General features: G+C 59.4%; 4 protein-coding genes across 4 annotated transcripts; 3 read left to right on the forward strand and 1 right to left on the reverse strand.

Annotated features, from left to right (window-relative positions):
- Window positions 1–4962: 4962 nt before the first annotated feature.
- On the forward strand, window positions 4963–6206 carry DICSQDRAFT_65178 (CRAL/TRIO domain-containing protein; the record flags this gene model as incomplete). Its single annotated transcript, XM_007367889.1, has 5 exons — window positions 4963–5103; window positions 5176–5543; window positions 5611–5687; window positions 5754–5851; window positions 6009–6206. 5 exons carry the CDS (start codon window positions 4963–4965, stop codon window positions 6204–6206), a joined length of 882 nt encoding a protein of 293 aa, XP_007367951.1.
- Window positions 6207–7606: 1400 nt separating this feature from the next.
- Window positions 7607–8158, reverse strand: DICSQDRAFT_65256 (histone H3; the record flags this gene model as incomplete). Its single annotated transcript, XM_007367890.1, has 3 exons — window positions 7607–7777; window positions 7845–7994; window positions 8063–8158. 3 exons carry the CDS (start codon window positions 8156–8158, stop codon window positions 7607–7609), a joined length of 417 nt encoding a protein of 138 aa, XP_007367952.1.
- A 278-nt stretch (window positions 8159–8436) lies between these two features.
- Window positions 8437–9589, forward strand: DICSQDRAFT_89479 (histone-fold-containing protein). Its single transcript, XM_007367891.1, has 4 exons — window positions 8437–8555; window positions 8628–8685; window positions 8899–9008; window positions 9069–9589. The coding sequence occupies exons 1-4, from the start codon at window positions 8529–8531 to the stop codon at window positions 9183–9185; spliced, it is 312 nt and encodes a 103-aa protein (XP_007367953.1). The 5' UTR covers window positions 8437–8528; the 3' UTR covers window positions 9186–9589.
- A 407-nt stretch (window positions 9590–9996) lies between these two features.
- Window positions 9997–12068, forward strand: DICSQDRAFT_182034 (uncharacterized protein; the record flags this gene model as incomplete). The annotated part of the gene is made up of 1 exon (XM_007367892.1): window positions 9997–12068. The coding sequence occupies one exon, from the start codon at window positions 9997–9999 to the stop codon at window positions 11305–11307; it is 1311 nt and encodes a 436-aa protein (XP_007367954.1). The 3' UTR covers window positions 11308–12068.
- Window positions 12069–12278: the final 210 nt, after the last annotated feature.

Raw genomic sequence — 12278 nt, forward strand, 5'->3', positions numbered from 1 at the left:
ATAAACGGAGTGTTAAACGTGGGAGGGCGCTGGTGCCTGTGAGGTAGTTTCGACCTAATGTTACGACTGACTGTCGAGCGAGTAAGTGGAGACGAGCGAGGCAGGCAGGAGCGCCGACGAGCTCTGATCGCAGTGAGACTGGAGCGGAGCTCAACAGGCAGGACTGGAGACAAGATGTGTATTGAGTGAAGTATCTACAGAGCGAAATACACGATGGCTTACCTGGAGACAAGAGGTCGAAACTAGAGTCTCCAGGTAGCAAGGGATCCAGCTATATACGAGGAACGAACAATGGGCGCTAAGGGGACAATGGCGTTGCCATGGGCACCGAGTACAAGGCCGTAGGACAATAGCGAAGAGAGAAACAAGGGGAGCTGTTGTCCGTGTGCAAACAAGGGGAAACCACGCCGAATAGAGAACAAGGGGTGAACGTACAAGGCAGTGGTCCGAATCGAAAAGGAAAACGTAGCCCCGTGGGGGCGGTTCGTGACAGCGTCATACACCACTTGTCTTGGCCCCGAGGGTCCTCCGTTAACGACGGAATCCCGGACTCGGAAAGCCACATCGACTACGAACCCTTTGCCTCTGCTGTGGCCGAAATCCGACGTCTGGGTCGCGGCACACTCCTCGCCAAGCTCGACCTGAAGGATGCATTTCGCCATATACCGGTCCGCCGCGACGACTGGCACCTGCTTGGCTGCACCTGGGCCGGACAATTCTACTACAACGTAGTGCTCGTCTTCGGCGTGAAGTCGGCGCCGTACATTTTCAATCTGTTCGCAGAAGCCCTCCACTGGATCATCCAGCGCCACATTCCGGCATCTCTCCGCCATTATTTGGACGACTTTCTCCCGATATTTCCCCCCACCACCCCATCTCCCCTCGCTCATGCAGCCGTGGAATGGATTATGCGCCTTGGGGAGGAATTAGGACTCGAATTCCAGGCATCGAAAACTGTCCTCCCCACGACATCGCTCGAATTTCTCGGCCTCGAGCTCGACACCAATGCCATGGAGGCGCGCTTACCGGCGGACAAGCTAGCCTGGTTGGGCGAACTCTTGTCATCCTGGCGCACCCGTCGCACATGTCGGCTGCGCGAACTGCAGGCCCTTATCGGGTTCCTGCAGTTCACAACACAGGTCGTTCCTCACTCTAGGGCCTTCGTACGCCGCCTCATAGACTTCTCCGCGACATTCACCTCTGAATTTGCTGTCCGGCATATCCCCCAATACGCGCGTGCCGATATCCACTGGTGGTCTGTGTTCCACTCGCAGTGGAATGGCGTCCAGCTGATCGTCCCGTCCCGCTGCACTGTCCATGTCTTCACTGACGCCAGCGGCTCTGACCGTAAGGGTGTAGGTGGTGTACACGACAACCAGTGGTTTGCTAGCCGTGTTCCCCGTCGCCACCGGAAGCACGACATTCAGTTTAAAGAACTTTACGCTGCTATCCAGGCTGTCCTTCGGTGGGGCCATCGGTGGCCTGGTTGTCATGTGGTCTTCCACATTGATAATCAGGTCATCGTTGATGCCATCGAAACGGACCGCAACCGCTCCCGGCACACTATGTCGCTCTTGCGTGTGCTCCTCATGCTCGCCGCGTGTCTTGATTTCTCATTCTCTGCTGAATGGCTCCCATCTGCTGAGAACGCGCTCGCTGACGCTGCCTCTCGGTTTCAGTACGCCCGCCTATTCCAGCTCGCCCCCCACCTGCCCCGGAAACCCTGCTTGACGAACCCCCAGCTATCTGGTTTGAAACGCACGCTCACTTCTCTCGACTCGTCGCTCGCTACCTGTGGTACGGCCTCGCATCCGGCACTCGACGGACCTACAGTACTGGCCAGCGCTCCTTTGTCGACTTCGTCCGCCTCCAGCCCGCCTTGCAAAACTCCGATGGTAGCATCATCCCCGCCTCACAGCGCGCCATCATGGAATGGGTTGCTTCCCTCGGAGCTCGAGGACTCCTCCCCAAGACAATCAAGGGCTACCTGTCCAGTGTCCGATCTCTGCACGTCGACTCCGACCTCCCATTCACTGCATGCGAAGCTCCCGTCGTCCAAAGGCTACTCCGCGGTATCAAGCGCTTCCACGGGGCTCGCGATCGGAACCCAAAGTTGCCGATCACCCTCGACATCTTGCGGAAACTCTGTGCGCACTTAGCTGAGTCCGTCTCTGCCCTCGACCACACTATGAAGGCTGCTATGGCGCTTGCTTTCGCTGGGTTCTTGCGCTGTGGCGAGTTCACTATTGGGCGCAACAATGTCTTCAACCCGGCGGTCCATCTCTCACGCAGCTCGGTGAAATTCATACCCGACATGGCCACAGCTACCCACTTGCTCCTCTCTCTGCCAGCGTCGAAAACGGACCCCTTCCGGAAAGGGGTAACGATCATCATCGCCGCAGCACCAGGCACAATTACTTGCCCGGTCGCTGCGCTTCGCGAGCTCTTCCAAGGCGACCCCGGCTCCCCCTCTTGCCCTCTGTTCTCTGGTCTGGAAACTGGCTCTGCTCTTACTCGGGATCTCTTCGTATCACAACTTAAATCTCTGCTCCAGTTACATGGCTACGATAGCAGCAAGTACTCTGGCCACAGCTTCCGACGGGGCGCAGCAACATCAGCAGCAGCAGCAGGATATGCCGACCATGAGATCCAGCAGCTGGGCCGTTGGCGTAGCGACGCATACAAGCTGTACGTTGACATTCCCCGGGATCGCATCCTTCATCTCTCCACTCGCCTCCATTGGGCCGAGGCCGAGCCTCACGCTCAGCCTTTCGAGCCTCCGGCTCTTCCCTTCCCTCCTCCTTTGGCTTGAGCTCGGCCCCTCCTGGTCGCGCGAGAGAGCGGTGGCGACGCGAGTCGGATGACTCGTCCGGCGCTGCACCTTGACAATGTCATCCCCCTTTCGCCCTGCCCGACTCACGCGTGATTAGATGTTTCAGTCAATGGGTATTGACTGGGGTCTAAGTCGCGTGGGGAGCACGTGCGCCGACAACGTGCTTTTCTCTTCCCTGTCGCACAAAGCCTTTGTCGCGCTCAACGCGTTTTTGCAGCGCGGGGCAAGGTCTTTGTTTTCTATGATTACTTATATGTACAGGTCTCTGATGCTTCTCCCTCCTTACCTCCTTCCTCACCGGCGTGCTCGAAAGGTACGATACACGTACCGTAGTTCCCGCACCTCCTTCCTCACCGGCGTGCTCGAAAGTCCCCGACTTCGGGCTTCGCATTTTGTTACCCACCCATCCGCTATCCCTACACTTATTATACCACACGTTACGCTAGTTGCTAGATAGTTACTGTCCCAGTCAGTGTATTCGCCTCCGCCGGCTTGAGCTCGGCCCCTCCCGGTCGCGCGAGAGAGCGGTGGCGACGCGAGTCGGATGACTCGTCCGGCGCTGCGCCTTGACAATGTCATCCCCCTTTCGCCCTGCCCGACTCACGCGTGATTAGAAGTCTATTCTGGCCTGTTTCGACAGACAGAAGAAGACACATAAAGCTCATAAAAGATTGGTACAGATTCGGATGCTCGATGCGATCCCAATTTGGCATGGAAGCATATATATTTATCATCAGTTACTCTACAGTATGACACGCGCGCTGGGATACATTGACGCCTGTTCCCGCCCTGCGCCCGCCTGCCGCCCTGCTGCCTCCCGCATCTCACGCCGGCCTATCTACTGCGTGTAAAGTGTGTGGCTTGCGTGGCTATGAACTCGTGCTCATGGAACTGTCAGCGTTACTGTACTGTGGCCCACCTGTGTACAGTCTTTGCCTGCCACCACTTACCGTTATGCAAGTACTACTAACCAGCTCACCTGTATGCGCTCACTACTATGTACCATAAACGTCCTTATGCTAGTACCTACCTTGTAGCCTCAAAGCAGTCAGTGAGAGTGCCGATGGTGGGAGAACAGAAGAGAGAGTGTGCGGAGGCGAGACGGCAATTGACCGCGTTTATGAGTGCGTCGGGGATGTCGATGGCGTCATGGACGAAGGGGTCGGGAACGAGATCGAGGACCAGCCTGACATGGAAATGGATGATAGTGGTCGTTTGGCGCCCAGAGAATTGGATGTATATGGATGCGGCGATGTATACATGAAACAGTTGTTGTATGGAAGGGCTGGCAAATCGACGTCGGATGGCCATTCTATATACAAAAAGTGATCATCGATGCATGAAATCGAGCGTGGATAGACGCTGAGCTGTCATCGCGACAGCTCTGAAACGATGGCAAAAGATGGCATTCGCTGGCAAAAGCCACAAATCGTAGGAAATAGGGAAGGTTCTCACTGGGGATCAAGTGCCATGTTGAAGCATCATCTTATCAGATAAGCGGCCGCCCCCCAGCCGATGACCGAGCCCTCCCTCGCAAGGTCCAGAAGAAGGCCTACCGAGCCCGTCCCTCTTCGTCGCCAACGGCCATATACCCACCGACAGCGCACACCCCGTATACATATACAGCTCCTATACCATCCCGTCCGTAATGTCCAGCGAGAACACCGAGCCGATCCCCGTCCCTCCTCCCACTGAGGCAGTTGTCGCGACCGAGGCTGCTGCTGAGCCTGAGCCTACGACGTCTGCGGACGCGCTTGCACCTGAGCCTGCACCTGCTGCCCCGAGTACCGACGCCTCTGCTCCTGCGCCTGAACCCGAAGCAGTTCCTGCGGCCCCTGCGCCGGAGCCCGCGCCTGCGCCTGCGGAGACCACACCAGCCGCTGAACCTACGGCTGCTGCGGCTCCTGTGACGGAAGCTGCTACTGAGCCCGAAGGTGTGTGTCTTCTCATGAGACTAATGGGAGCTTCGACGGGCCATGCTGACGCGTGGCTTTGCTATATCACCACCTTCTAATCCGCGTGCTGCGTGCGTGGGCCTGTGCTCGTCCGGGTCGTCCCGTTGTACGTGGGTCTATCCTGCGTTCTGCCTCCACGTCTGCGCATCGCCGTGCACAATTCGAAACTCGACCATGTCTGGCGCAGATCCCAAGCCTGCAGAGCCCAGTGTCGTGACGGAGACCGTCAAGAAGGAGGAGGAGGCCGAGGAGCCGCAGAATGAGTTGACCAAGAAATTCACCGAAGCTGAGTGGAAAGCCGTCAAGGAGCTGCGCGTACGTCTCCCTCCTTTCACATCGTCTCTCGCACTCGAGTAATGGTGTTCACCACCTTCGACTGCCGTGCAGTCCCAGCTCCCGAGCGTCTTCGAGAAAGCCTACCCGGATGCCAAGCCCGCTCCTAGCTCGATCACGCTCTGGGGCGTCGAGCTCTCCCCGACAGCGCCCTCCGCGAAGGGGTCCGTTATCCTTGTCAAATTCGCACGCGCCCGCAACCTTGTCGTCAAGGACGCGACGGACATGCTCGTCAACACCCTGAAGTGGCGCGACGAGTTCAAGATCGACAAGGTCCTGAAGGAGCAGTTCGACCCGGAGGTGTTCGGGAAGCTCGGGAGGGTGTACGGGAAGGACAAGCAGGGCCGGCCGGTCACGTATAACCTGTATGGCGCGGTGACGGATCTGAAGGCCGTGTTCGGGGACGTGCAGAAGTTCATCAGGTGCGCGTGCTTCTCCGCGAGCGCCGGAGAACGGATGGTGCTGACGAGGTTGGGTCTGATTGTGCAGGTGGCGCGTGCAGTTCATGGAGCAGAGCATCGAGTTGCTCGACTTCGAGACCGTCGACCAGATGGTCCAGATCCATGGTGTGTGCGGCCGCTCCCATGTCCGATGCCTTTCGAGCTCACGGGTGCGATGTCTGGCACATCCAGATTACGAGGGCGTGAGCCTGACCCAGCGCGACGCGGCGCAGAAGGCGGCGGCGAAGGAAGCGACGAACATCTTCCAGAACCACTACCCGGAGTTCCTGGTGCGTCTTCGTCGATCTCGGAGCGTTTGCCTCAGAGTCCAGCCGCTGACGCTTCTATCTTCTCCTTCTTTCTGCTTCCCAACCCTTGCTCATCCGCCTTTCTCCTTAATCTCCCACGCTCTTCACGCAACGTCCGTGTCGTGATGTGCGCACGCAGTCGCGCAAGTTCTTCATCAACGTGCCGACGCTGCTCACGTGGGTCTTCTGGCTGTTCAAGCCGCTCCTCTCCGCCGCGACCCTTGCCAAGATGTCCGTCGTCGGCTCGGGCCCCAAGACGATCGGGGCAGAGCTGTCGCAGGTGATCGACCCTAAGGAGTTGCCGAAGAAGTATGGAGGCGAGGCGGAGGGCTTCTGACGTTGAGCTTTATAATGTGTTCTTTGACTGATAACTAGGCTGCTTGTTTAAGGCGGACGTGTGGTATCGGGCGCACGTTTCGCTTTGCGCAGTGTTTGTTTCACACTGATTTGGTCTCGCGCGTGGTTTGGATACTCATGTACCGTAGTCTTTCATACCCCGGCCGTCTACGCGGCTTACAATCTATCTCGCTATTCCTCCGACATACTGCATGACACCGGGGGCATCGACCTGTGGCACATGGTGTCCCATCGTAGCTCCATCGTAACGATAGTAGGCGTGTTCAATTCTTGTCGCTCGCTCATTTCCTCGCGCGCCTACCGGGCGTCTGGCTACCTGGATTCAAGGTCAGATCAAGCGCCTGTAGCACAGCGAGCAGAGGTGCGCAGGCAGCGGGTGCAACACGACCGCATGAGGGTCGCGAGCTGGGACTGAGGAGCGACGCGAAAGCTTAACGATTTGAAAGATAGAGAGCTCCATGACTCGAGACGCGGAGTCGTCCCGCAAGGTTTTGAGTCCAATTGCCATCAGGCTTACAGTGGCAACCCCAGGTGGCCAGTAAACCGTGTCGTGCCGAATCTGGTTCCGATTTGGGCGGATTGTGTACGATTATTCTCGGTCAACAAGTCTATAACGATCTGCCGACGTCTCCATCCACATTCTGGACAGATTTTCTGGGCATAACAAACCTAGCATAGGACGAAAACGTCGATCTCGCTGCACCCGCTGCCTGTGCGGCTGTGCTACAGGCGCTTGATCTCAGAGATGGGCGAGGGACTGATGACACCGGGGGTCAAGCGTGAGAGAGTCTATGGTTTCCCTACCGATTGCATGTCATAACTTCAGGCATTGTAGAATTCACTAGAGCCAGAACTCTGGAAACTGAAATAGAGAGAAAGCCTGAGCCATTAGAAGAAGTCACCGCTGCCGACTTTCGGGGTCCTGGGGTCAAGCACATCTCTGCTTGATCTGACCTTGAATCCAGGTAGGCAGACGCCCGGTAGGCGCGCGAGGAAATGAGCGAGCGACAAGAATTGAACACGCCTACATAGTAGGATCATTACCTGATCAGGCGTCCCATCACAATCACATTTGAAACCTTCTTTACAACCGTGTTATATGCTTATTACATTCGTTGTGGAGGTGGGGGAGGTGTGAGATTAGGGTGGGACGCGAAGACAACCTTATCTCAACGTAGCTCAGGCCACCTTCATAATGGGACACGGCATCCTATGATTCAACACCCCCTATGTGATTCAACTCGATACACTTGCTGCTCACTCTCTTTAACCAATGCAGGGCATTGAAATCGAAAGAGATAATTATCTAATGAACAGTACAAATACAACCCAATACAAGGATACACAGAACAACCACAGGTATACAACGTCCGATGTTCCTCACGTGCGCTCACCGCGCAACCGGCGGGCGAGCGCGAGGTCCTTGGGCTGGATGGTGACGCGCTTGGCGTGGATCGCGGCGAGGTTGGTGTCCTCGAAGAGCGAGACGAGGTAGGCTTCGGAGGCCTCCTGGAGGGCCATGACGGCGGACGACTGGAAGCGCAGGTCGGTCTATCGAGGTGCGCGTGGTTAGCCATCGCATTCGACGGGATCAAAGAGGGGAAGGGGAGGGACAAACCTTGAAGTCCTGCGCGATTTCGCGCACAAGACGTTGGAAGGGGAGCTTGCGGATGAGGAGCTCCGTCGACTTCTGGTACCGCCGGATCTCGCGGAGGGCGACGGTACCAGGCCGGAAGCGATGGGGCTTCTTGACACCGCCAGTCGCCGCCTGGGGAAGTTGCACAAGAGCTCGTCAGTATCGAGCGGTAAGGTGCAAACGAAGTTCGGAACACATACGGCGGCGGTCTTGCGCGCCTGGGACTTGGCAGCGAGCTGCTTGCGGGGGGCCTTGCCACCGGTGGACTTGCGAGCGGTCTGCTTGGTGCGAGCCATTGCTGCTGATGTATTTTGTGGTTGGTAGTCGGAAGGGCTGAGTGCGTTGGCTGATAGCGGAGGCTCAGGCGGCGGGGGGCAGACGGATGGAGGAAGGGCAGCGAGCGTCCTGTAGGGGTGGATATATGGAGGGCGACGCGACGGGGTCACGTGCGCCGCGCGACGCGGTTAACGCCGTTCAACAAGGAATAAGGTTCATGCACGTGATGCTGCCACAAGCGCGTCGCGGCGTCTCATATAAGCTCGCTCGGAGCTGCTGCCTCTGTCATCCGTTCTTCCGCCTACTTCCACCTGCCCGCCACTACACTCGACAGCTCGTCGACGCACATTAGTTTAACAACCTCACCAACCTAACAACTACCCATCAAACATGTCTGGCCGTGGAAAGGGTGGCAAGGTGCGTTGGAACTTGGGTAGCTCGGTGTGGTCGGGCAGCCTGAACTTACTCTTGTTTTCTTGCGTCCGGTAGGGTCTCGGAAAGGGTGGTGCTAAGCGTCACCGCAAGATTCTTCGTGATAACATCCAGGGTGAGTCCAGTCTCTGCATTTGGTCAGTGGGGTAGGCGGCCGAGTCTAGTAGCCGAATCACTCTATGGTTGGCCAGGCATGGAGGGTGGTTCGGTAGTTAGATAACGCGAGACCTTTGAGAAGTGACCGGTGTCTTGCTTATCACCTTGGCCGCCGCCCTTTGGCAAGCTCGGGGTCTACCGTAGACGTAATCGCTAACCCACCTTCCATCAGGTATCACCAAGCCCGCCATTCGTCGTCTTGCTCGCCGTGGAGGTGTCAAGCGTATCTCCGGTCTCATCTACGAGGAGACCCGTGGTGTCCTCAAAATCTTCTTGGAGAACGTAAGCACCTCATTAGCGGCTGCGTATCGCCAGGTCGACTCACTAGCTTGCTATCTATAGGTCATTCGTGACTCTGTCACCTACACTGAGCACGCTAAGCGGAAAACGGTGACGGCATTGGACGTCGTCTACGCCTTGAAGCGTTCTGGCCGCACACTCTACGGTTTCGGTGCGTAGAGGGGGCCGGCGTTGTATGTAGCTCGGATATTCTTCGGTGTATTATTAGCTAGTGTAGAACAGGACGAGTTATAATGGGCTACTCCTGATGCCTGCAGGCGTGGGTGTGATTGGGGCGTGAAACAAAGTGGGGGCAGCGATGCTTCGAGCAATGATAGTCGCACTGTGTACACGGATCTCTATGCGTCTGTTTCAACTACTTTCTCTGTGGCCTCATTCCAATCATCTTCCTATCTCTGTTGATGATGTGGCAGCGTTCCAGCGGTGCCTGGCGGGGACTACCCTGTCTAATACCGTCAGGCTGACCGACCGAGAAGTGGGGATGGATGCAGTGTTCTGTCTGATAGCTTGCGACGCCTGCAGCGCTTGGGCGAACCCGACGGTGATTTCTCTGGGATTCCTGCGCGCACGACATGTCTGACCTCGCCGTTAAATACGCTCTCGTCCTAGCTTGGGAACTCGCCAGGTCCCGCGGCCGGCAATTCTCCGTCATTGGCTATCCTGCAGCCCGCGCAGGCCCACGTTCGGATCTTGTCCTTTCCTCTGCCCAACCACAGGGCCCTCCTCCCCCGTGCGCCAGCCGCGAGTTTCGCAGCCCAGCTCAGCTCGCACCGATTCCCCTCCGTGAACTCGCAGGTGTTCGCGCACGCCTTTAGGCTCGGCCTTCTATTCGCTGCAGACTTCTTCGCCCCAGTCCGTCCTCTCCCCCTCCCTGACTTGCCCCCTTCGCCCTCGTCTCGACTCTCCTGCCCCTCGCGCCACCCCTCTGCTATCGCAAGCAAGGCGACCACAACCCATTGCGCGCGCGACCATGTCCTCCCAGCTCCCCAACGAGACCCTCTCCGCCATCTTCGACAACCTGTCCCCCTCCGCGCTCACCACCGTCGCCCGCGCGTCCCACCGCTTCCGCTCCGTCGCCGAGCGCATCCTCTACGCCTCTATCGCCATCCAAGAAGCCCTCCCCCGCGCCTCCCCCACCCCAACACGCACCCACACCTGCGCCTCGACCCTCCTCGCGCGCCCGCACCTCGCCGACGCCGTCCGCAAGCTCTCCATCCGCTGGCACACCGACCCCGGCCCGCGCGAAGAGTACCTCCCCGCCGCGCTCCCCGTCCTGCGCACGCTCAACGCCGCCCTGCGCACGCTCCGCGCCCTCGAGCAGCTCGAGCTCGCGCTCGGCCTCGCCGGCGCGCCGCTCGACGCGCGCGCGGTGCTCGACGGCTGCGCGTTCCCCTTCCTGCGCGTGTTCGCGTTCAGCGGCGTCGGGCGCGGCGCGCTCAGCCCGAAGCTGTACACCGCGCCGAGCGCTCCCGTCGCGTGGTTCCTCGCGGGCACGCCCGCGCTCGAGCAGCTGCACCTGCTCGACTGCTACGAGGCGCTCGAGCTGCCCCCGCGCGCGCTGCCGCGCCTGCAGCTCTTCCGCGGCAGCGCGCCCGCGGCGGCGAGCGTGCTCCCCGGGCGGCCCGTGCGCCTGCTGGGGCTCGTCGGGCACGAGTTCGTCACCGAGCGCGACCTGGGGCGCATCGCGCGCGCGAGCGAGCCCGTGCGCGGCCTGGACCTGAGCCTGATGAGCGTGACGCCGATCCTGCTGAGGGACATCTCGCGGCACCTGGGCGGCGCGGTGGAGGTGCTCAAGGTGAAGCTCGCGCTGCGGCACACGCTGCACTTTGCGCTCTCTGGCATCGTGAGTACCCCCCTCCGCTTTCTTTCCTGCCCTCTGCGCGTGTCCGTCCGCCCGTCCTCACCCGCTTCCCTTGCCCCCTGCGCTCCCTGTCCCTCCACCCCCTCTCCCCGCTGTCCCCCTGCCACACGCCGCACGCCGCACGCCCCCGCCATCGACACCGAACACCCGACACAGAGCCTCCTCGCGGGCCTCTCGCCCGTCCTCGGCGCCTTCCCCGCGCTCCGCCAGCTCGACCTCTCCCCGACGTCCGTCGACGGCGTCGGCCGCGGCAACGCGCTCGAGGAGTCCGCACTCTGCACCACCTGGGCGCGCGCGTGCCCCGCCCTCCGCCACGTCGTGTTCCCCTCCAAGGCCGAGTGGCGCCGCGACGCGCGCGCGCCGGACCTCTGGGTCGTCGCCCCCGCCGACGGGCCCGCCGCGGTGTGGACGCGCTATTAGCGAAGCTTTCAGGGCGGGAGAGATGCATGGCGGCGGTCGAGAGGCCAGGTCGGGTCAGATCGCGGCGGCAGGCGAGCCCTGATGTCGGCGAGGTTGAGGTTGAGGATGACCGGGGTGGCGGTCTGGAGAAGCTCGCTGTGAGCTGTTGGCTCCCTGCACGGTGCGTCTCCAGCTCCTGGTAGTGCACGCTCTGAACTGGCGGGCCCGCGCAGGCCTCCGCCGCACGCTGTTGCATATCTTCGTCACTGCTGCAACACACGACACGCGATACCAGATACACCCCACACACGCATCCAGATAGACGGTGTTCCACGCACGCTGTACATTTCCACGCACGCACTGTATTTATCGGACACCCCCGGAGCACTGTGATATCCCAAGTTCAAGCTGCATTCGCATAGGGGTAGACACAACCCATACCTCCGCGCACTCCCCGCACGCGCACCCACGCGCGGCGTATAATTGGCGAGCGTGGGCTCGCGCCGCAAGCCTACGGTCCGCGTCGTAGCGTGTGGGTCCGTTGTGTGTCCCGGCTGTCCGCCATATCCGCGCCATGCGCCGTTCATATTGCCTAAAGCCTGAGAAAGGCGTGGCACCTCGCAGACGCATGTACGTCATATCGTATCGCACGCAGATGTTCGTGTACCGTATGTCTTCCGCCGGGCATCATATTGCTCGGTACGTATTGGCGTCGCGGACAAACATAGAGCATACACACACCGGTTCCCTGCGGAAGAACAGGAAGTAGACGGAAGTGATCGAGGGCAGATGGGGGACCGGAACTAATAAGATAGGATTGCGAGTACAGACTAACGTTGTCCGAATACAGTCTTTGAGAGGTGGGAGTGGAGCCCGCTCCGAGTCCGCTGTACCACTAAGAGAGGCTAGTTAGAGGGGGGCATATGGCGAACTGGGGGTTATACGCAAATAGTCTGTAAGGGATACATGCGAGTATGGGGGGTATACACATA

Source organism: Dichomitus squalens (assembly GCF_000275845.1).
Source record: "Dichomitus squalens LYAD-421 SS1 unplaced genomic scaffold DICSQscaffold_29, whole genome shotgun sequence".
NCBI classification, from domain to species: domain Eukaryota; kingdom Fungi; phylum Basidiomycota; class Agaricomycetes; order Polyporales; family Polyporaceae; genus Dichomitus; species Dichomitus squalens.

What these genes read in the sequence shown, in the direction of transcription:
- DICSQDRAFT_89479 (XM_007367891.1), top strand. Translation starts at nt 8,529, where the DNA reads ATGTCTGGCCGTGGAAAGGGTGGCAAG. An exon ending in GCCGTGGAAAGGGTGGCAAG is followed by an intron (nt 8,556 to 8,627) that starts GTGCGTTGGAAC and finishes TGCGTCCGGTAG; the next exon opens with GGTCTCGGAAAGGGTGGTGC. An exon ending in TCTTCGTGATAACATCCAGG is followed by an intron (nt 8,686 to 8,898) that starts GTGAGTCCAGTC and finishes ACCTTCCATCAG; the next exon opens with GTATCACCAAGCCCGCCATT.